Source organism: Dromiciops gliroides, chromosome 2, assembly GCF_019393635.1.
Source record: "Dromiciops gliroides isolate mDroGli1 chromosome 2, mDroGli1.pri, whole genome shotgun sequence".
Taxonomy (NCBI): Eukaryota; Metazoa; Chordata; class Mammalia; order Microbiotheria; family Microbiotheriidae; genus Dromiciops; species Dromiciops gliroides.
The window spans coordinates 470,908,826-470,933,931 of NC_057862.1; the positions used below are offsets into that span (position 1 = coordinate 470,908,826).

The window sequence follows — 25,106 nt, forward strand, 5'->3', positions numbered from 1 at the left end:
CTCAGATAGATGTCATATACCACTCTCTCATTCACCTCTATCTCACACAAAAAGTAGTCCTCCTTGGCAATAGCTGAGATTTCCTGCCATCTCATCTTCTCCAGCAGATTGTACCTACAAATTGTATCCCTACTCTCTCACTGATCTTCAATCTCTCTCTATCTGCTTCCTTGCCACTTACACACACACTCCTCTGTTCTTTCTTTCATAACCCTCCATTCTCCAGAAATCTCCTATTACTGTTGAGGGCACCACCATCCTCCCACTCACCCAGACTTACAACCTAGACGTCACCCTCAATCCCCCATTCCCTCTCATCTCCCTTATCCAATCAGGTACCAAGTCCTGTTATTCTACTTCACAATATGTCTCCTATACACCCTCTTCTCTCTTCTGACACTGTGAATCTGGACTATTTCAACAAAGTGCTGATTAGTGTCCCTGCCTCATGTCTCTCCCCTCTCCAGTCCATCCTCCAAAGGATCTTCCTAAACTGCAGATTTCACTATCTCACCCTCTCCCTAGTCAATGAACTCCAGTGGCTACCTATTACCTCTAGAATCAAATATAAAATCTATTTGACTTTTAAATCTCTTTTTAACTTGACGTCTCCTATATATCCAGTCTACTCACACCTCCTGCACCAAATAACACCAATTTACAAAAAGATATTTACTTTGAAGATATGGCCAAAAAAAAAAAATAGAAGTACACACATTTCCCCCCAACACCTTCAGGGAACACTATCTCCCCTCTAACACTTTGATCTCTTCAGAGAGTGGGCACTGACTTCAGACAGTTTCTACATAGCATTGCTCCCCCTATGTTCATGTCCTTATGCACCATCACTTCAAGATGAATCTTTGTCTTAGCTACACCTAGGCTAAGTCCAGAAGGCCCCAGGACCTTGATGGCTGCAAAACCAGGCATGTATTATTTTCAACTCCTGGACCTCAGCTGACTTGTTCTCCTGACCTTTTAAAACTTGCAAGGTTATAGCCTCCAGATTCATCTCCTTCATTAAAAATGAAAGAACATCTATATATGACCAACAAAGTCCAGCAGCAAGAGATAGAAAGAGAAATTCCATTTAAAGTAATGGTAGATAATATAAAATACTTGGGAGTCTATTTACCAAGACAAACCCAGGAACTCTATAAACACAACTACCAAACACTCTTCACACAAATCAAATCAGATCTAAATAATTGGAAAGATATCAATTGCTCATGGATAGGCAGAGCTAATATAGTAAAAATGACAATACTGCCTAAATTAATTTATTTATTCAGTGCCATACCAATCAAGCTACCTAAAAAACATTTTATAGAGCTAGAAAAAATAACAACAAAATTCATCTGGAAAAACAAAAAATCAAGAATATCCAGGGAAATAATGAAAAAAAATTCAAAGGAAGGTGGATTAGCAGCACCAAACCTGGAGCTTTACTATAAAGTGGCAGTCATCAAAACTATCTGGTACTGGCTAAAAAATAGAGTGGTAGATCAATGGAATAGGCTAGGCACAGGAAATGCAGTAGTAAATGACACTAGTAATGTAGTGTTTGATAAACCCAAAGACTCCAACTTCTGGGACAGGAACTCAGTATTTGAGAAAAATTGCTGGGAAAACTGGAAGATAGTATGGCAGAAATTAGGCATAGACCAACATCTTACACCTTATACTAAAATAAGGTCAAAATGGATACACGATTTAGACATAAGAGGTGATACCATAGGTAAATTAGGAGAGAAAGGAATAGTCTACCTATCAGATCTTTGGAAAGGAAAACAGTTTATGACCAAACAAGAGATAGAGTATATTATAAAATGCAAATTGGATGATTTTGATTACATTAAATTAAAAAAATTTTGTACAAACAGAAGCAATGCATCCAAAATTAGAAGGGAGGCAGAAAGCTGGGAAACAATTTTTGTGGCCAGTACTTCTGATAAAGGCCTCATCTCTAAAATATATAGGGAGCTAAATCAAATTTATAAGAATCCAAGTCATTCCCCCATTGAGAAATGGTCAGAGGATATGAACAGGCAGTTTTCTGATGAAACCAAAGCTATCTATTCCCATATGAAAAAATGCTCTAAATCTCTAATGATTAGAGAGATGCAAATTAAAACAACTCTGAGGTACCACCTGACACCTATCAGATTGGCTAAAATGACAAAAAAGGAAGATAATAAATGTTGGAGAGGCTGTGGGAAAATTGGAACACTAATGCATTGTTGGTGGAGCTGTGAACTGATCCAACCATTCTGGAGAGCAATTTGGAATTATGCCCAAAGGGCGATAAAGCTGTGCATACCCTTTGACCCAGCAATCCCACTTTTAGGTCTTTTGCCCAAAGAAATCATGGAAGGGGGAAAGGGACCCACATGTACAAAAATATTTATAGCTGCTCTTTACGTGGTAGCAAGGAATTGGAAGTTGAGGGGATGCCCATCAATTGGGGAATGGCTGGACAAGTTGTGGTATATGAATACAATGGAATACTATTGTTCTGTAAGAAATGATGAGCAGGAAGAGTTCAGAGAAACCTGGAGGGTCTTACGTGAGCTGATGATGAGTGAGATGAGCAGAACCAGAAGAACATTGTACACAGTATCATCAACATTGAGTGTTGACCTACTGTGACGGACTATATTCTTCTCACCAATGCAATGGTACAGAAGAGTTCCAGGGAACTCATGATAGAAGAGGATCTCCAAATCCAAGAAAAAAAAAGAAAGAAAGAACTGTGGAGTATAGATGCTGATTGAACCATATTATTTCTTTTGTTTTGGGTGCTGTTGTTGTTTTTTTTTCTATTTTGAGGTTTTGCATCACTGCTCTGATTCTTTCTCTTGTAACAGGATTAATGCAGAAATAGGATTAATGTTATTATGTGTATATATATATATATGTGTGTATATATATCTATATCTATATGTATAGAGATATATAGATATAACCTATATCAGATTACCTGCTGTCTAGGGGAGGGGGGGAGGGAGGGGAGGGAGGGAGAAAAATCTGAAATTGTAAAGCATGTATAAACAAAAGTTGAGAACTATCTTTACATGTAACGGAAAAAATAAAATACCTCATACATTAAAAAAAAAAAAGGATATCCAGGGAAATAATGAAAAAAAATTCAAAGGAAGGTGGATTAGCAGCACCAAACCTGGAGCTTTACTATAAAGCGGCAGTCATCAAAACTATCTGGTACTGGCTAAAAAATAGAGTGGTAGATCAATGGAATAGGTTAGGCACAGGAAATGCAGTAGTAAATGACACTAGTAATGTAGTGTTTGATAAACCCAAAGACTCCAACTTCTGGGACAGGAACTCAGTATTTGAGAAAAATTGCTGGGAAAACTGGAAGATAGTATGGCAGAAATTAGGCATAGACCAACATCTTACACCTTATACTAAAATAAGGTCAAAATGGATACACGATTTAGACATAAGAGGTGATACCATAGGTAAATTAGGAGAGAAAGGAATAGTCTACCTATCAGATCTTTGGAAAGGAAAACAGTTTATGACCAAACAAGAGATAGAGTATATTATAAAATGCAAAATGGATGATTTTGATTACATTAAATTAAAAAATTTTGTACAAACAGAAGCAATGCATCCAAAATTAGAAGGGAGGCAGAAAGCTGGGAAACAATTTTTGTGGCCAGTACTTCTGATAAAGGCCTCATCTCTAAAATATATAGGGAGCTAAATCAAATTTATAAGAATCCAAGTCATTCCCCCATTGAGAAATGGTCAGAGGATATGAACAGGCAGTTTTCTGATGAAGAAACCAAAGCTATCTATTCCCATATGAAAAAATTCTCTAAATCACTATTGATTAGAGAGATGCAAATTAAAACAACTCTGAGGTACCACCTGACACCTATCAGATTGGCTAAAATGACAAATAAGGAAAATAATAAATGTTGGAGAAGCTGTGGGAAAATTGGAACACTAATGCATTGTTGGTGGAGCTGTGAACTGATCCAACCATTCTGGAGAGCAATTTGGAATTATGCCCAAAGGGCGATAAAGCTGTGCATACCCTTTGACCCAGCAATCCCACTTTTGGGTCTTTTTCCCAAAGAAATCATGGAAAGGGGAAAGGGACCCACATGTACAAAAATATTTATAGCTGCTCTTTATGTGGTGGCAAGGAATTGGAAGTTGAGGGGATGCCCATCAATTGGGGAATGGCTGGACAAGTTGTGGTATATGAATACAATGGAATACTATTGTGCTAAGAAATGATAAGCAGGAGGAGTTCAGAGAAACCTGGAGGGTCTTGCATAGACTGATGATGAGTGAGATGAGCAGAACCAGAAGAACATTGTACACAGTATCATCAACATTGAGTGTTGATCTACTGTGATGGACTATATTCTTCTCACCAATGCAATGGTACAGAAGAGTTCCAGGGAACTCATGATAGAAGAGAATCTCCAAATCCAAGAAGAAAAAAAAGAACTGTGGAGTATAGATGCTTAATGAACCATACTATTTCTTTTGTTTTTGGTGCTGTTGTTTTTTCTATTTTGAGGTTTTTCATCATTGCTCTGATTTTTCTCTTATAACATAACTAATGCAGAAATAGGATTAACGTTATTATGTGTATATATATATATATATAACCTATATCAGATTACCTGCTGTCTAGGGGAGGGGGAAGGGAGGGGAGGGAGGGAAAAAAATCTGAAATTGGAAAGCTTGTATAAACAAAAGTTGAGAACTATCTTTACATGTAATGGAATAAATAAATAAATAAACAAATAAAAATGTAAAAAAAAAAAAAAATGAAAGAACAAACTCTGAGCAAAGAACCAAAGCCCGTATTGAGAAAGCCACATCTCAACCTTCATTGAGGCTCCTCCTTTATAGTGTTGCCTCACAGAAAGCATTCTAGAAGGAAGAAGTCAACTGAGGCTCTGAACAGCCAGACCTTTTGAATAAGTCCCCAGCCAACCAAGAAGGCTTTTCCTCAACATGGACCAAAACCAGTTATAAAGATATCCTCACATGCTGGCTGCAGTTTTTCCAAGGCACTTCCATTACATGTTATCACAACTCCCAGAGAAATGTGGTCTCCAACCTCTTCCACATAGATAATTAAACTCTGTGGATACTTGTAGAAACATGTACTATGTGACATTGGGCAAGTCACTTAACCCTGATTCACACACACACACACAGGAATACAGATCAAATCAATCAACAAGCATTTACAAAGGGCTTAAAATTTGCCAAAGACAAAAATGAAACATTGCCTACCCTCAAAAAGCCTTGAAGAGAGAGTTAAATATTCCAAGAATCAGTGGCCAGGGGAGAGCATCCTAGGCTCAGGGACAGTCTGTCCATATGTATAGAGATAGAATGGTACCCACAGGGGCCAGCAAGTAGGCCATTCTGGCTGGAAAAAAAACATAGAGTACATAAGGTTGTAATGTGCAATCAGCATGAAAATATAAGCAGGAGTCAGACTGTGAAGGTCTTTAAATATCAAAGAGAGATGTTTTTATTTATCCTAAAAGCAAAGAGGAGAGACAGGAGCTCTGTGAATAGAGAATTGAGGTGGTCAGACCAGGAAGAGATCTAAGGGAAGTTCCGAGGGAACAAAAACACAATGCAATGATAGACTGACTTTGAGGGTAGAAAAGAGAGTTTAAAATGCCTCTATTTTTCAAAGTCTACAAGTAAGGGAAGATGTTGGACTATCACCAATAATGATAAAATTAAGAGGGGATGATTTTTTTTCTTTTTTAGCATGTGACTTCCCTGACATTCAGCATGAAATATGTTTATAGACTTGCTGGGAAAGATCTGAGGTCTGCAGGAGCTTCTAGCTGTGCATTCATCCAAATATCCAACCATCAAACCACATTCTTACATATGCATGCTCTAACCACTCTTTCTGCATGATGGTCCCTACCATCTTCAGGTCCCTTTCATTCTTCCAGCCAAAACTTGGCAAAAAGAAGTGAGGAAATTCAGGATGTTATGACCTATGAAGGAGATCTTCATCACACACTGAAGTGTCCCAATATAAGACACTGGCAAATAGGAGCTAGAAGGAAAGATAGCATGCTCAGTTTGAGGCAAGTCAAATTCTAAGGATCCAAGTGGGCACGTTCTATGCTATAGGCAACATGGTATATGAACTGTAATAATGGTGAGAAAACAAAGCTAAAACTGTGGATTGGGGTCTTGCATCATATAGGTGGTAATTTAAACTATATAAGCAGATTAAGCTCCCTCAGAGAGCCTTTAATGACATTAAAGCCAAGTACAGAGAGTTGTTACAATCTATCTAAAGTTGTTCTCTTCCTAAAGGAGAGAATTTAAACTTTCCTGCTGGGAACCATTTAAAGTCAAGCACATTGAGTTTTTATTATCCTAAAGAAGATTGTACCAACTGTGACAGCCTCTAGGTCCCAGTGGGAGTATTAAATACTTCCAGAGGATCCCCAAATCTGACAGGAATTGGCTGATGGGTATACTTTAAGGTATTGCTAAAGAATAATTTCCTATGTTCTGCTTTCTCTTCTGCATCTCTGATTTTTAAATTATTTTCAGGTAATGAGAGGAAGAAGAAACTGAGGATGAAAGTATGAAAAAAGCCAAGAAACCATTGTTACAAAAGTTGAGGGTAGAAAGAATATCAAGGAGGAGTGGGGTGATTTTTAATTGGATTTAGCTGAGAGGGTTAGAATTATAGTCAAGATTATCATAAAATTAACTTTAAAAATAGTCTTTTCTTGCCTCCATCTGGTCTGTGCTCTGGGTCCCCATGGAATGCTTCTTCTTGGATGGACAATCTTGGGCGTCTATCCAGGGCTGCGTGAGTACAGATCCTGCTCATATACACATTTCCCTTCTGTCTCCATGCAATCCCACTAGAGAAACTATTGACCCTGTAAATCTTTCAGAAAAGAAAAGGAAAACTGAGAGAATGGGTGTTGTTTATTTGTCCCCAGTGCCCTGCATTTGGTCACTAAAACATTTCAGGGCTTGTCAGCAGCCCGGGAACAAAGAACTAGGCATGACCTACAGTACAGCAAGGGAAAATCTGACAGTTATTTCTGTCTTTCATTTCTATGATGCTCATTTATTGGCCAGAGTACAGGATGAGGCAACACACAGAGGTAGTCATGCAGTGAACATTACAGTAGTTTGGCTACAGGTGGAAGAGAATTTGTAGATGTAGATTGTACAAAGGGAGTCATACCTAGGACCTGATACATCTGTGCTAGTAGTCATAGAGAAGGTAACATCAGTAAGAGATGGGAGGGCACCTATTTAGAGGAGAAAATTCAATCTTTCCTGTTGAGAACCATTAAAGCCAAGTACATAGAGTTGTCAGTATCCTGGAGAAAACTGTACTGTGACAGCCTCTAGGTTCCAATGGGAGTTTTAAGCATTTCCAGAGGATTTCCAAGGCTAGAAGGAATTGGCTAATGGGTATTCCTTAAGGTATCACTAAAGGCTCATTGCCTGTGTCCTATTTTCTCTTATTAATTTCTATTAATTTTTGATGTTACAAAATTGGACAGAACCCATTATGGCCTACCGAGAATCTATAATTCTAGGTCCTGATCCTAGGATAAATTAGTTCTTCTAGAATCTAGCCTGTATCTTTGAGAAGGCCTAAAGTAGTGGACTTTCCAGGGTCCTCAACTCTGGGGTCTCTGACTCAGGCCACTCAGAGTTAACTATGGTTTGATCTACTAACTGTGATTTTCTTCTCTGCTCCATAAATTGATGCTTCCTCATTCTACTTCTGCTTCCTGTGCTGACCTGTCCCATTGCCGGGAAAGTTGGTATTAAGAATTGTTAACCCCCAGGAGCTATGTTTCTGTCCCACCTAACTCCTCTAGGGATCATTGAGACCTATTATTCTTCCCTGACTTCTTCTGTTTCCTTTCAGATCCCTGAGAATAAGATGATCAGTGCTTCATCTTCAAACTATAATGCAAACAATCTACATCCTATGCACTACTCCCATACTCTGGCCCCGTCCATGAATAATTTGATGGCCCTCAGTGTCTTATAATAATAGTTGTAGTTATAGAGCACTTTGAGGTTGACAAAAATTTACATATGTTATCTCATTTGATCCTCAAAACAACCATGCAAAGTAAATGTCCTAAAGTCATCCTCTCACAAGTTAACTTGTGAGAAATTCACTAAAGGAAATTCACACAGTATTTTTCTTGGGTATATCTATCTTTGACTTTCCTGCTGTTATTGCCTCTTGCTCTACAACCTAAATAATGTATCCCTGTGTTTTTAATATTCCCTGACAGCAGGGTAGAGTTGCAAGAAGAAAGGCATTTATAGGCTTAGAGGTGCCAATCAATTGATCATAAACATTTATTAAGCATCTACTACATCCCAGGCACTAGCCTACTATATACTGGGGATAGGAAAACAAAATTGAAACTCCCTGCTCTGATTATCACACGATAATGAACTGTGGGGTGTTTTTTTTTTGGTTTTGTTTTAGAGTTTTGGGGGGGGGTTTTGCATTGCCAGTTGAGATGCTGTGTCCCTGGCTGGAATTTCTCATCTCCCTACCAGGACTCCCCAAGCACTCTACATAACTACTCTTTGATTCCCATGTAGCTTCTCGAGGTTTCCCAGAATAACCTCCTTGGTTTAAATGTCCCCTGTGGCATAAGGGATCCAGGGGTGGGTTTGGATAGTATGGACCATGCACTAGCCACCCAGAGGAGTTTAAAAACAACACAAGGGGGGCATCCAGGGTTCAGAGGATAGAGCACTGGCCCTGAATTCAGGAGGACCTGAGTTCAAATGTGGACTCAGACACTTGACACTTACTAGCTGTGTGACCCTGGGCAAGTCTCTTAACCCCAATTACCTCACCCAAAAAAAAAAACCACACACAAGGAGCAATTCCTTGGCTTCTTCACTTCAAAACAGGATGCATAGCCAGAATTCTTGTATCAAAGGCAGGAAGATTCCAGACAAGTCAAATCCAGGAATTCCTCCATAGTTTTAGCTACCACATTAGAAATAAATCCTTCTCCCAAACTGTGAGGAAATGGGGATTGGTCTCCTCTTAATAAGAATATAATATTCACCATTCAAATTATACTTCTCCAGACCTGTTTGAGGAAAAAGGTCTCCTTCTCCCCACCCCCACCCCACCCCCCAAAAAATCACATGGTTCAGGGAAACTCTGAGCTGGTATGGAAATTAGGGTCAGGAATACTGCATTCTGGTTAGCTAGTTTTTGAGTGTAGAATGGAACCCTTGAGTAATTGGACCAGTGATGAAAAAGGGGAGGGTCCATTCACATTAGGGACTAGGGTTTAAAACCGGGCCTGCGAGCCCCCTTTCTTTGCATCCACCAGCTGCACACTGGGTTGCCCATTCTCACAAGAATGACAATAAACAAGCCTTTGTCACATCGCTGCTGAGTTCCAGAGAACTATTGAGCAGGAATCATTTTCCTCACACAAACCCCAAAAGTAATATTCCTGGTATAGACTTATGCTGTTTTTTCTCTTCTACTGTTTTTGTCTTACCCATGTTCTTCAAAATTCAGTGAATATTTATCAGTCAGTCATAGAGTGCATGACAGGATAGTAGCCCTGTTGTGAAAGTAAAGAGCAGAGGTGAAATTTTACCAAAGACATGGTTATGAGGCACAGTGGAATTTGTAGGCTTATTACGTAAAGAACATAGCCATGGTGATTATGTAAATCCGAAGTTTTGTAATATATTTTCATGCAAGTTCTCTAAGAAAGTTGGGGAGGAGATGAAATGAGTTTTAGGTTCTATTCCAGGAGATAGCATCATTGACCAGATTTTGCAGAACAAGCTAATTGGAAATCAATCCACTCTTTGCTTCACATTGGACCTGGGGTTACCACCCCCTCCTGTTACCAGGAGTCCCTTAGGGTAGATCAGTGTGTCTACCCTCAAACTTGAAGAAGACTAGCTCCATCACTGGGAAGTAGGGAGTGAGCCTAAGATTCTGAAGAAAGGAATGATTCTAGGTTCCCTTAGGCAGGGGTAGAAATGGAGGGTAGGGCAGGACAAGTGACTAGCCAGGAGGGGAAAGAGGGAAGAGAGCTGTGGTAGAAAGGTTGAGGAAGCTTGGGGTGGGGAGAGGAAAACTAGTTCCATATGCTAACTCAGGCTAGGGTCAGCCAGGCACCCTGATGGGCTCTAGGAGACTTGGGATGAACATGGGGCTATCAATCATATTTGTATGTGGTTGGTTGGCACAGATCTTCTCATTTGCCTCTTTCCATTCATAAGATATATCCCATCCATCTAACTCTCTGTTTGCAGATCCACTCTTGCTAAGTTCTATTTTCACCTCTGTCCTTCTACTACATACACTTTTCTACATACAGGCATTTCTCCATTCCCCTCCAAACCCCTGCTGACCCTTGCCATTACAACAGTATCTATTAAGCCATGAGTATCACCAGTTCCTTGAGAAACCCTAACCCTAGACACAAGAGGATTGAATGAATAAAATGAATCTATGATTGAAAAATATATATATATGTACATGCATATGTATTTATGAGGTACTTATTGTGTGCTTTTGCTTACTGTGTCTGAGTGGGTGGTTGGGAGAGATGAAATCCTAATGAAAGTTATAACTCACTCTGATGTCTTTTCTGATTTTGCTTGGGGTTCTGTGTTCATTGGCTATTACTTCCTGTGCTCACTGTGACCTGACTCCATTATGGACCTAAGTAAGTACCATTGTTATCTAATTATTTCTCTATATACCTTAAGGTCCCTTATTTTAGGGCCATAAGGATTCTTTTGGGGGAAGAGGGGAGGCAACATATGTGAGTACCATGTTCTTCTCAAGCTTCTAATGGGAGACAAAACAGACAGAAAAATATGGGGCCCAACCCATCCCAGCAGGATATCTATCCAGATAACATGTCCCTTAACCTCCCAATCTTTGGTCTACACCTATTATCATGTCCTACTTAAATAAATTTCACCCATAACCTTTCTCTTCTTTACATTAAATAACTCAATCCACCATCCCTCCCCTTCATCAGGCCAGTAGTGCCAACTCTAAAGAGATAGGATATGTACCCATGACCCCACCCAACAATAGGCAGAAGTCACATTAGCATGTTTTTTCAAACTGTTATTGTCATAGTTCTACTTTTATCATAAAGCAAATATTTAAACTCAAGATCTACCTTTTGAGATTTGAGTAAGGCTCTCTCGTCCACAATGTTTGCCCACACACTTAAGCACACACTAAGTAAAATGTGGTAATCCCACTGACTGGCAATGTGAATACATAAGCTACATAGAAAATTACTTTTCTCAAATAGACTACACCACGAGTGTGTGGGATGAGTGTCCCAGGGCACTCTGCCCCTCTGGGTAGCTAACTTGAGTTATGATTAGTGATCAGACCAAATTAAATATTGCTTTTTATTTCCATCTTGGGTTTGACTCATCCAGTACTCTTGTCATCACCATGGAAACAGGTCATAAGAACCATTCCTGGTAATACCATAAAATATGGGACTCTGGGATTTCTTATTTTAGTTTAATGTTCTCAAAGCACATTATAGCCATTCTCTCTTTATTCCTAAATAAGTAATGGGGGACAGATAAGAATAAGTGAATAAAAGAAAAAACAAAACAATGATAATATAAAAATATAAACTATGTAATATTTTAAAGAAATAGAACATTATTAATTTTTATATGGCCACAAAAAATAAGATGAAAATGTGTTAATAGGCAAAATGAGGTAAATTCATGAAAATTTAGAAGCCACAACAGGCCTCTATCACACAATTACAAACGCGAAAATCTTCCAGTATTTTATTTAAAACTTAATTGTTGAACTTATCAAAGTCCATTAGTTTGAGGGAGGGGGGGGAATTTTTAAGTCACATTATCTTTATTTGTAAGAAAGGCCCTGAAAATCGCAAGAGGAAGTAATTATCTCAACCCTTTAACTCAACAACCAATGAACTCAACTGAATAAGCATTACATATGCCATGTTTGAATGACTGTAAATTGTGACTTAGGTCACATATTATTGGTGTAAACCAGTGAAGTTTTATTGTATTTTAGAAAACTGAAACCCATATGCAGCCTTTCTTGAGTCATGTGACAAAGCAAATCAGTATCCCACCTAAGAATGGAACTTTACCTCTAGTCCTCAGCTCCAGACCATATCATCCATTTTGCCCTAATTCTCTCACTACTTTTACTTTACCGCAATTAGAACAGGACTTTCCACAAGCTTATTAATTTATTTCTCAGGTTTTCTAATTCCATTGAACATTTTTGGGGGGTGGGGCAATGAGGGTTAAGTGACTGTTTCCTGGAACTTTTATTTCTGAAATGAAAGAAAGTGCATCACTCACCCATAACATGCAATATGGGTGGGAAGCCAGAAAGAGAAGATTAGGGAAATGTATGACTGGGGTTTTCAACCTGCATCTTGGTAGCACAAGGTGCTTCTAATTTTTTAAAAAGTGTGCTCAGGGGCAGCTAGGAGGCACAGTGGATAAAGCACCAGCCCTAGATTCAGGAGGACCTGAGTTCAAGTCTGGCCTCAGACACTTGATACTTACTAGCTGTGTGACCCTGGGCAAGTCACTTAACCCTCATTACTCCACCAAAAAAAAAAGTGTGCTCTCTAAAACGAAGATAATAAGATCAAAATGGACCTGGGGAGTTCAAAGTGAAAGAAGGAAAGAAAAATGTTTGAGAGGTACAAGAATGTTCTTTTAAAAATAAAACTATAAATGTGAGATGCTCAGAGATTGATTCATATCATATGCAGATTCATAGAAATGTTCATGCATCAAGTCACTTGGCAATGGTAGAAGAACCCCTAAATTATCTGTCTCAAGAGAAAACTTAATTATTACTGATTGACATTAAATCTCCAACTAACCATGGTATCCTCAATCTCTCTCTATCCTCCTTCTTCAGGACACCCTTGGATCTGGAACATATCCTGCAATTGTAATCCTTTCCCCATGAAAGAGTAATTCAAAGAGGTAAGAACCCTGTGCTATTGGCTACACATATACAAGTCCAAAATATTTTTTTTTAAAAAGGGCATTCAAAGCAGCAGTGTTAAACTCAAATAGAAATGGGTGTCACTAACCATTACATAATGGATTCTTATAACAGTCCCTAAACTGCCTAGCAGAGGACAAAAGACTGTCACCTACCTTATTTCATTCAAATGGTTTAGTATGAGACTAAAAGTCTCATTCTAAATTCTACTGATTCTATTGATTTCTATTCATTAACTACAAAATTCTATTCATTATTCTATTCATTAACTACAAGAATACATCACTATGTTTCATTTAAATCAAAACATTATATATTTAATCCTCATCTTTTCCACCTCCATTAGTAATATGGATCTCTTCTGTAGTCACTACCATTTTTTCATTAATGAATTCAATCAACAAAACTTATTGAGAGAGAGAGAGAGAGAGAGAGTAGGAGGGACCAGGAGAAAACAGGAATAAAAAGGAAATTTTAAAAATCATAGCCACTCAAGGAGATTGCATTCTAAGTGGAAAAACAGGTCAGGTCCATAATAACTAAACATCAATAATACAGACAAATACTGAATATAGTTACAGGAATAAATGAATAGGAAAAGAGAAAAGGCAAAACAAAAATGATAATAAACTATATAATATTTTAAATGTATCAATTTTAATAAACTATTAATTAAAATTACTTTTAATTAATTTCAATAAAGTTTTAATAGTAAGGATTTTATTAATTTAAGTTTCAAAGCCCATCAGAAATTAAGATGAAAGTATGTTTAATAGACAAAATTAGATATATTCATGAAAAATTTCAAGTCATAATCTTTATTTCACAATTACAAACACAGAAGTCCTCTAGTTAAGCATAGATTAACTGTTGGCATTTTAGACCTAATTAAGTCTAAATGTATACCTATGATTTTACTGGCCTAGGAAAACCTCTTAATGAAGACACTTCTACCAGAACAGATTAGCAATTGCTCTGCAATTTATAAACTTAGATGAAAAGGTTTTTTACCGGGGATCCTTGGACTTGCCTTTGTTTTTTAATATTTTGATGACTGTATTTAAATATAATTAGTTTCCTTTGTAATCCTACATATTTTATTTTATTCATTTAAAAACATTCTTCTGAGAAAAGGACCCTAGGATTCACCAGACTACTGCAGGGGTCCATGATACAAAAAGGTGAACACTCCTGCCTTAAAGAGTTGTCTCCCTTAAAAAAAAAAAAAGGGGGCAGCTAGGTGGCACAGTGGATAGAGCACCGGCCCTGGAGTCAGGAGTACCTGAGTTCAAATCCGGCCTCAGACACTTAACACTTACTAGCTGTGTGACCCTGGGCAAGTCACTTAACCCCAATTGCCTCACTTAAAAAAAAAAAAAAGAGTTGTCTCCTTAATACAAGCTTAATACAAGAGCTAAGCTCTTAAGATGTAGCTAACCAAGTATTCTAGGTAACCTATCATCCTAGAGATAAGATAAAATTTGACTCCTTCAGTCAAGGAGGTATAATAAGATAGATATGATCAGAATCCTAAGAGCCCTAACAGGTGGCTGAGTGACTTTCTATCCTTTCTTGCTGGTTTTATTTTTGCTCTCTCTACTTCTGGGAAAGAGATCTGAAAAAAGAAACTAGATCTCACTGGGAGGTCTCACTTTGGTTAGCAGGCAATCCACAGTTAATGTTCCAAGGCTTTCAGGCAATGGAATTATAAATGCACAGAAAGGGAAAGGAGCTTCAAGGTCGGTTCCTGGAGAGAAACCCATTTATTGGGAGTCTGAGCACTTGGATTTGATTCCTGGATCTCTAGCACTTATACTATGTGATCTTGAACAAATCACTTTAATCTTTCTGGGCCCCTGCTTCCTCATCTCTAAAGAGAGAGTCAGACTAGCTGGATTTCTAAGGTCCCTTCCAGTTCTGAATCTGCAAAATGTTCTACTGTGTAGCTCAGGCCCCTCATTTTAGACACAAGGACCCTGAAGCTCTAGACTGTTAGCTCTAGAAAAAAGATTCGAATCGCAGTGTTCGGCCTCAGCAGGACCTCAGGCTTAAATTCAATAACCAACTTATTAAGAGAGCCAGCCAGTCACCCTCAGAGCTAGGAGCACCTGCATTCAAGTCTCACCCTGATATAACTTGCTTTACCCTTGTAAAAGTCATTGAACCACTCAGTGCTCAAGGCGACTCTTATCTAAAACTATCAGTTTGCAGAGAAGGTGCTGACCTGAATCAACCGAGGCAATTTCTTCACCTGGGAGTTCTGTGTTCCAGTGAAATCGATGCACTGTACCACTCTGGTTCTCAGGCTTTAGCCACAGAAGAACAGAAATGGAACAGTTCCTACCCTTGTGACTATTACATTTCATCTAGGGGATCGCCTAGATGTCTTGATCTTCCACATTCATTGTATTACTTTTATTTAGCTCTCTGAAATATCTGCTTGGTAGTTTAATTGCCATAGCAATAAAATAGGTATTTTTGTTGATGTGCTCGTTTTCAGTCATGTCTGACTCTTCATGACCCTATTTGGGGTTTTCTTGGCAAAGATTCTGGAGTGATTTGCCATTTCCTTCTCCAGTTCGTTTTACAGATGAGGAAACTGAGGCAAACAGGATTTAAGTGAGTTGCTTAGGGTCACACAGCTAATAAGTGTCTGAAGTCAGATTTGAACTCATGTTTCTGACTCCAAATCCAGTACTCTATCCAGACCCGGAATTCTACATATCATATGCATTTTGCATTCCTTTTTTTTTTTTTTGGTGAGGCAATTGGGGTTAAGTGACTTGACCAGGGTCACACAGCTAGTGTTAAGTGTCTGAGGCCGCATTTGAACTCAGGTCCTCCTGACTCCAGGGCCAGTGCTCTATCCACTGCGCCACCTAGCTGCCCCTATCATATGCACTTTGAAATCACTTTGAATGGAATTTCTCCTTCCACCATCCCCTTCAGGGTTTTAATTGCTATAAACAAAGTCTGACGATTTTTGTGGATTTGTTGGTGGGAGGGAAGGAGGGCCCCTGGAGCCCAAGACTCTACTAGAATCTTCTCTCTCCGCAGGACAAGGGTAAGGCGTTGTGCCTACGTGGAAAAAAATCATCCAGATGACGACAGCAGTGGGGAGGTGTACGATAAGGCCCAAGACAATACCTGGGAGCGAAGAAACTCGACCTAGACACACGGGTCCCTATCAACGTCAAGACCAAGTGGGCGAGCGTCAGACGAGCAAAAACCCAGATCTCCGCCAGGGGGCGTAACCAGACTGGCCAAGATAGCTCCTAACTCGTATAAGTGTCAATAAAATCAGCTACTCTACTGTCTCAGCTCCAATTTGTCGGCTGACACGGAAGTCCACACCCGGCTGTCCACTGACGGGCCCCAGATGAGGCCGTCCTTGCATAAATTCTGAGCCTCCGTTGGCTATTTTAGCCTTCAATCATACAATAATCCCGCCCTCTCTTCACCCTCCCCCCGCCCACCAGCTTTGTGTTTGCGCGTACGCTCCTCCCCACTCCCCACCCTCCACCTCCCCACACCGAATTCTGACACTAGCAAAGGAGGAAGCCGGAAGTGACGTGAGTCGCTGCGCGCAGTTTGAATTGTAGGCGTTAGAACAGTGTTTTAGAGGCACGTACCGAAATGCAGCCAGTGACTCCGGGTCTGAGGGACTGAGTCCAAGCACACCCCTCCCAGCCCTTCTCTAGCCTTCCCCGGCTCGGCTCCCTCATCTGACCACCTCCCTTCCCCTGGACTGCCCGTGCCCTCCAGACCGCAGGTCAGTCAGCTAGAGCGGCCTCCCTGGCTAAGGGGGCCTGGCGCGAGCTTGCCGGAGGAGGGAGGGGAGGAAAGAAGGAAGGAGGGAGCAATGGGTTCCCAGGGCCCGCAGCCTCGATGCCTACACTCTGCCCCCAGCAGGCAGGACCATGAAACCGGTTCGCCGCAAAACCACCCCAAAGAAGCTCCCTAGGACCCCGTCTCAGCCCCGTGCCTCCACCTCCACCACACCCCCCGCAGGTAATTGGGAGGGCATTACCCTGACACCACCCCACCTCCAGTCCCGGGGCCCCTTCGCTCCTATTGCATCCTCCTCCCTTTCCTTACCTTTCCACCCCCAGCTCCTTTCCCTTCCCTTGACCCTAATGACCATTATTTGTCCTAGGCTCTTCTCACCGCCGTCGCTTTCCCGGTAGACGAGGCCAAGGAATTCTTAGGGAGATCCGCAAGCTACAGAAAAGCACAAACCTGCTGATCAGGAAGGCACCCTTTGGTCGACTAGTGAGCATCAGGGATAACCCCACTCCTGACCTATAGGAATTCCTGTTTGTGAGCTTGCCCAGGACCCTGCCTACCCGTAACATTGTCTTTTAAACTTTGTCCCAAATCCTAGGACTTCCAGTGGTACCTGCATGGTTTTAATTTTCCAGCAACCCCTACTAGCATTTAACATGATGCTTAGCTTGAGATAGCCACTTAAATGTTTATTTTGTGAAATGACTTCCCATTAAATACCAACCAGGTGATGTGTCTATCTCCTGGTTGGTATTGAAAACCATCCCCAAGAGTGAAATCCAGAAAGGGGGGGGGGGGGTTGGGGGCGGGAGAGACACCTTTCCTGGCAAGAATATATGTTTTAGCCTTGATCTTTTCCTTTTTGTTTGTTCTGCCCTCCTCAAACTACAGGTTAGAGAAATATGCCTCCGGTATACTCGAGGAGTGGACTATTATTGGCAAACTCAGGCCCTACTGGCCCTACAGGAGGTGAGGAGAAAGGCATAGGAGTTTCTAACTTTAAGTGAGGTGGGGTGGTTGTTGGGGGAAAGGGTTGTCACAAAATACTACAAGCTTCCCAAACAACTGATTGGAAAATGGAATATCACAAAGAAGCATAATTGAACTATGAGATAGAATGCCTGAGGCCTTCACAAAATGAAGGGAGACTAGGAATACTGGGAAATACCTGAGGGTTTGAGGGCTAGATACGAAAATATGTGGGATTCCAAAGATCTAGACTGCCACTCTAATACTATGCCCTGGGTGTTATTAGGTTCCATCTCTTACATAGTATTGAGCCCCTCCCCAGGTCCAGGAATGAAAAATGGTATTGTATCACCACCACTCACCCCATCCATTCTTCTGTGTTAGTACAGTGGAACCTACCTTTGTCAAGGTCAGCTGCCTCTGAATTTGGTCTGCTAAGAGTAGAAAACACTAAGAAAAATTTCCCCAGTTTTTCTAGACTACTTCAATTCATCTCTCTTTCCCTGTACCCAGGCAGCAGAAGCATTTATAACTCATTTATTTGAAGATGCCTATCTCCTCTCCATACATGCCCGGAGGGTAACCCTGTATCCCAAAGATATTCAACTGGCCAGAAGGATCCGAGGTTTACAGGAAGGACTAGGCTAAATACTTGAGTACCAATGGACCCTTAAACCCAGGAGTTAAAAATCTAATTCCTTTCTATTTCTCCAAACACTTGAGTTCCCAGTCTGGAGTTGCCACTTCCCATCTTCAACATCTTGTCATCATACCCATCTCTTGGGCACAGTTCTCTGGAGAACCTTGGATTGTTCCTTTATACAAAATTTAAATAAAATGTTTTTAATTAAAGATTGGCCAGAAGTGCCCTCTCTTTGGTGGGGAAAGAGGTGTGTGTAGGAAAAGGTGAAAGCAGGGATTATCCAGAGAAATGTCCTCTGGAATCTGTTATCAAGTTCCTATTATCAGGTGGAGAGTTCATTAAAAATTTAGGGATAGGAACTAGACCTGTGATTTTATTGGTGTAGGTGAGGAAATTCCCTCTACTGAAGCAGTGGTGCCTCTGCAGCTTTAAGAGTTGGGTTAAGTAATTTGTCCAGTATCACAAAGATCATATGTGTTAGAAGTAAGACTTGAACCCAGCTTTTCCGAGATTTGAGGTTGGCTGTCTATGCGCTACCATACTCTGCCTATAAAATTCACCCTGGTGTGAACAATGGGAATAGAAACAACAAGAAGAATCAGACAAGTAGCCTGCAAGGTAGTACAGAATTTTTCTCACATTCCCCTTTTTCTTTTCCTTTCTTGCAAGGGGCAGTACCCGCCTGGTTCACCATAAGCCTGGCCATCTTACCCCTTGGATAATAACACTGCAGGACTTGTCTATTCTGAAACCTATCTTCCTGGAGGTACTTTCACCACAAGTTGCATCCTCCACTGCTTCTGTCTCCAGCAATCTACATTTATGTGTCTTCCTTCTCATAAATGTGATGTCTATGCCTGACTGGTACATGACTTACTGTTCAAAATTAACAAGACTAAGTGAAGTGGCTAATGAAAAGTAGGGAAATCTGTAAGTCTTAAAGCTCTAAGAGACACATTGGGGTGGTTGTCATTTGAAATCAGGAAGACTTGGGTTCAAATCCTACTTGACACATAATAGCAGAGTGAATCTGTACTATAGTCACTTCTCAGTATACTTAGCAAATCTTACATGACATAGTTGCAGAGCTAGTACATTAGTGATTAGAAGTCTCTAATCAGAACTTTTTTACACCAATGATATCAAAGGTATGATTCCCCCCCCAAAAAAAAAATCCCTAAATACAAATGTAAATTGTTACATGATTGAGCTGATGTTCATCTTAATGATTAATATTTGGCATATTTGTCTTTGAGTTAAAATTTCCACAATGTGGCCAATGTGTATTTTAATTTGTATGCTTATATTTATAATCTTTAAAAAAACAACTAAAAATAGTTATTGAGTATAATCTGTCAAGGTGGACTAAAGATCCTAAATTCAACAGGTTGTTGGAGTAAGTATAAAGAAGCATATGTGCACAAGAAGAGTCTCACTAGGGAGTCTTCCCCTATATGCAGAGAGGCTTCAATTGAAGATACTTTGGTCTTGAGAAGAAAATGAACAAAGAACAAGTCTTAAGCAGCACATAAAACTGCTAAACTATCACCCAAACATTTGTTAAGTATCTACTATATGTCAGGTACAATGACTAAAAATTTAAATGAAAAACATTAAAAGGTAAGTGAATTGAAGGAAAGTAATGCTGGAAAACAATGACACATGTCTCCTTCCTCAATGCAGAAGTGGGGAACCAGTAAAGTGCTACATATATTGTTAGGTACAATCATTTACTAGCTGTTTTTAAGTTTTTTGTTACAAAGAAGAATTCAATTCCAAGAGGTGGGAAGGGCATGGGATATGGCTAGAAGTGACTGAATTAAAAACAAATGTCATCAATATTTATAACCTTAATAATTTCAATCTGGTATCCAAAACATGAAATACATATTAGAACAAGGAATTATGGGCACTTCAGTATTAATGTATTTTGCTTTAGCCCAAAAAAAACTATAATTTAAAATTCTAAATGTGGGTTCTAATCTGTTCCCCCAGTTTTGGGGGAAACTGAAATCACTGATAAAATGAGTTTAGGTTTTTAAGAGTTTATTGAAAGATAGAAAGATTGAGAACAGAATTCCTACAGCCTGGCATCCTATCTTTCCTCAATTTTCCTGTGAAGTCCTCTGGAGTCTCCCTCCTCCACCAGGGTGAAGTCAGGAACCCAAAGAGAGTGAACTCCTCCCCCAGCGCCTGCTTCCTACTGTGTGTTCCTCCCAGAAATGGGAGGCTCCTCAAGTTGATTAGCTGGTAGCCTTGATAGACAGTACCCATGAGCAGACATCACTTCCTGACACCAAGGAAAAGCCACATGGCCTTGCCCTCAGAGGCATTCTCCTCATGGTGGAGCTTTCCTATAAAACCCTTACAAAGTATATTCCTAAAACACCCATGTGTACATATATGTCTTTTTAGTACTCTTTTTTTTTTTTTTTTTGGCAGGGCAATGAGGGTTAAGTGACTTGCCCAGGGTCACACAGCTAGTAAGTGTCAAGTGTCTGAGGCCACATTTGAACTCAGGTCCTCCTGAATCCAGGGCCGGTATTTTATCCACTGTGTCACTTAGCTGCCCCCCTATTGTACTCTTTTTGTAGTGGAAAAGGATTGGAAACTAGGAGGCTATACATCAATTAGGGAATGGTAAGAAAATTATGGTATTTGAATATAATGGAATATTATTGCACCGAAGATATTAAAAAAGGCAAAGTTTCAGAGAAACTGAGAAGAACCAGGAAAACAGTTTATACAATAACAACACTAAAAATGAATAACTGAAAGACTTTAGAACTCTGACCAATGAAGGGGTATGCTACCCATCTCCTGATACCTATGTCAAGATGCAGAATGAAACATAAATTTTAAGACATGGCTAATGTCAGAATGTGTTTAAAGCCTTGACAATGTCAACCATCAGATTTGGGGGGAGGGGGAGAAGGGATAAATACTTATTAATTGAAAAATTTTTTAAAAAATAAAACTGTTGGGGGCAGCTAGGTAGTGCAGTGGATAAAGCACCAGCCCTGGATTCAGGAGGACCTGAGTTCAAATCCAGCCTCAGACACTTGACACTTACTAGCTGTATGACCCTGGGCAAATCACTTAACCCTCATTGCCCCACAACAAGGAAAAAAAAACTGTTCAAGAATATTTTAATGTTTAGGTAAGGTAGGAGAGGGAAGAGTCAAAGCTAACTCGAGGGTTCTGCACCTAAATAAATAGATGGTGATCCCCTAAACAGAAATAGGAAAATTTGAAGGAGCAAGTTTGAGGAAGATATAATTTTCCTGTATTATTAAGACAACTAGTCATATAACTAGCTGGGACTTGCAGAACTTAGCTAACATCAAATTTAGCTCCAGTGATTAATTGGTTAGTGATTAGATAATTTCTGGCTCAGCTTTATTCTATTTTACTTAAGATGAGCATTTCAAGTAACTAGGTATAACTCCTATATCTGTAAATTCCAGCTTAATCCTAAAAGTATGCTGACTAGCTCATTATTTTACCTGATGCAAATCTTCCCTTTCTGCTGTCTTCTACCCTTCATTCTTTGCCAGGATACCCCTGTATCCCTCCTGCCTTGTCATTTAAACTTCCATAAGCTTGCTGAAACAACTACTCAGGGCCTATTGGTTTTTTTATTCCATGGATCTATACTCAGCATACACCATAATGTGATTATTAAAATGTTTCTGCATGCTGATAAATGATTGGTAGCAGTACCTATCAATGAATCCTTGGACAATTTTTATGTCAAAGATAAAGAGTTCCATTTTGGGATATAAATGAATGCATGAAATGGCATGTCCATTGAACTCTTTCTTATGTGCCAGGCACTGTGCTAAGGATACAAAAAAACAAGATATTCCTTTAAGGAGCTTATATTCTTTTTTTTTTTTTTTAGTGAGGCAGTTGGGGTTAAGTGACTTGCCCAGGGTCACACAGCTAGTAAGTGTTAAGTGTCTGAGGGCGGATTTGAACTCAGGTACTCCTGACTCCAGGGCCGGTGCTCTATCCACTGCGCCACCTAGGTGCCCCAGGAGCTTATATTCTAATAGGGGGAAACAATGCATATGGTAGCTAGGGAGATATGTTTTTATCTGGGAAGTCAAAGATATGGTGAGTGAAGCCATAGGACAATTGTTCTTTCCAGGAATGTCAGGTAGTGTTAATTTGATTAAAGCAGACAGGGAACAGCATGGCACCAAGAAGGCCAGAAAGTAGTTTGGTATTGTAGGCGTTAAAATTAGCCTCAGGCTCCCCAGCAGAGCTGCCCCTCCCCCTCCGCTTCAGCTTGGGGGAGTGGGGGGGGTGGGAGGGTCTATCCTCTGAGCCGGGCTAAGCTATGGTGGACGAAAAACCGCAGGCCCTAGGCGTAGCATGGTGCAGTCCATGGGCACAGTGGAGAGGCACATGAAAAAACTGGGGGGACTCCGGAGTTTGCTTCGCCCAACCCCCAGCTTCCATCGAGGGCAGCATGGGGCTTGGGGGAGGGCCAGCCCGAGTTTCACCTGAGAGAGGAGGTTAATGAAAAGAGATGCTGGGGGTTCGTGAGGGAATGGAGAAAGCAGAATGAGGTTGGAGGAGAGCTAGCAAGAAGTAAAGAGACGCTGGGGGTGGGGGGGGGGTGTTCATTGCTAAGGTAGAGAGACGCCAGAGGGGTGGCAGGACAGAGAGGGGTTTTTCAGGGGGGACACTAGAAGAAGGTCAGATGCTATAAGGACACTAAGGAGACTGAGCAAAGATATGGAGAAAGGGCTTTTCATTTAGAAATTAGAAGGAGACTGAGAGACAGGATGGAGAGCGGAGGATGCTAAGAAAGTTGCAGGCACGGCAAAGAGTAAGCACAAGCTGCAGCAGGACAGAGACACGCCTGAAAGCAGTCAGGTCGTATAACTGCATTTCTTTACCCTTATTGCTTACATTTATGTCTATAAATAAACCTTGCTTTGATTATTTAATTAAAAGAGGCATTTGCTTATCAATTTGGGAGAAGCAGTTGTGGGGACAATTTTAAACGACCCTAACAGACTGTCTTAGGAAATTAATAGCAGTCAGATAGCCAGTCAAAAGTCCACAGACTAGGCCCCAAGTTAATAAAATATTCTTCTATTTGAATGGCGACCGCGGCAGGACTTACGGCCCAATTATAATTTTTCTTATAGATATAATTTTTCATATAAGTACAGTTATATAATTTACAGATTAGGATAAGTTGATTTTTTTTTTTTACAGTATGTCTGGTCAAAACTGGCTATGGAGAACTCAACCAGGGTAGGAGTTGAAGTGTCAAGTGGCATATATTGAATTTTAAACTCCTCTGGGATAATCAGGAGGAGATATCCAGCAGGCAATTGATAATGTGAAATGAGTTAAAGGGAAAGAGTCAAAATATAAATTCCCTTTTCTCAGTCTTTAGCCTATTTGACCCCTGCAAATTTTGACACCAATGACCAGCCCTTTCTCCTGGATTCTCTTTCCTTCTTTAGCTTCCTAACGGAATTCTCTCCTGGATCTCCTGGGAAGCAGAATGAAATCTGAGTGGCAAGAAGTAGAAGCACCTACTGGGAGGGGAGGAGAGCTGCCATGGAGTAGTGGAAGATATAGCAGACAGAGGCACTGATGGGCAGTGACACCTTCTGGATGTCTGCAGAATTGCTGCAGAAGATAAGCATTGTGACACAAAGCAACCAGGAAAGGTAGCACTGATGGGAGCCCTATGCAGGGTAATAATGGATGTCACAGAGACTCTGCAGGTCCCTGGAGGAAGTAATGGTCACTGGATGGGGTGTTATTTTCCAGGAACTCAGATGCAAGTCTTATCTTGTCCATTAATTTTACTATTCTGTTTTGAACCTTTTGAGCTCATGTGCTTGTAAGAGGAGCTAGTGATTATCCTTGGATAGTGACATACTAAAATTACTAAGTCATTTGATTAGGGTGACAGACCAGGAAAGTAAAAGGTCCCTAAAATGTACCTATCCCTTTTGTATCAAGAGTAAGCCTCTGACATGAGTTATATAAAGAAAAACTACTTAACAATTCCAAAAATATAATAGGTTGTCTCAATATGTAGGGAGTTCCCATCATTGGAAGTTTTCAAGCAGAGGCTGGGTGACCACTGGGTTCAGGTATTGTAGAGGGAATTACTGTTCAGGTAAAAGTTGCACTAGATTCTATCAGAGGCCTCTTCCAAGTCTGAGACACTGTGATTCTGTTATTTCTCTTGCCTCACTCCTAGGCTTTCTCAATAAACCAAACAGTTTTCAATTCCACCCTTGCTAACTTAGCATCCTTTGGCTTCCAAGTACTATATTCTTTACTAGAAAAGGGTAAGGGTTGTAAAGATACATTCCAGTTTTCCTCCATGTAACAAAAACAACCACTTTCTCAAAACTGTGTGTGGTTTGAGGAGGTAATAAAATGTAAATGAAGCACCTAACTATCCTTCCCCATACCTAAACTCTAAAAGGCTATTCATTCTCATTCTTGAAGAGAATCAATTATATCAGAAGAGTGATGTATTTATTGACTTGAAAGTGAATTGGCTTTAAGTGAGGCAAAACTGCAGAGTCATCAGCCTCACTCTCCCACAGTCATCTGAGTCCAGTGGCAAGACATAAGTCAAGACAA

The 25,106-nt window shown here is 40.2% G+C and overlaps 1 protein-coding gene across 5 annotated transcripts; it reads left to right on the forward strand.

The window, feature by feature from the left end:
• Positions 1 to 16,642: 16,642 nt before the first annotated feature.
• CENPA (centromere protein A) lies at positions 16,643 to 24,352 on the forward strand. Of its 5 annotated transcripts, none has more exons than XR_006354911.1 (5): positions 16,643 to 17,086; positions 17,232 to 17,347; positions 17,753 to 17,830; positions 19,143 to 19,239; positions 23,963 to 24,352. XR_006354911.1 is itself a non-coding variant. In XM_043986452.1 (5 exons), exons 2-5 carry the CDS (start codon positions 16,996 to 16,998, stop codon positions 18,476 to 18,478), a joined length of 420 nt encoding a protein of 139 aa, XP_043842387.1. In that variant the 5' UTR covers positions 16,643 to 16,847; positions 16,985 to 16,995; the 3' UTR covers positions 18,479 to 18,637. The 5 variants fall into 5 exon arrangements, 4 of the variants coding, with proteins under 4 accessions (XP_043842387.1, XP_043842385.1, XP_043842388.1 ...); XM_043986452.1 differs by lacking the exons at positions 19,143 to 19,239; positions 23,963 to 24,352 and adding an exon at positions 18,344 to 18,637 and having other exon boundaries at positions 16,643 to 16,847; positions 16,985 to 17,086; XM_043986450.1 differs by lacking the exons at positions 19,143 to 19,239; positions 23,963 to 24,352 and adding an exon at positions 18,344 to 18,637 and having other exon boundaries at positions 16,643 to 16,847; positions 16,988 to 17,086.
• Positions 24,353 to 25,106: the final 754 nt, after the last annotated feature.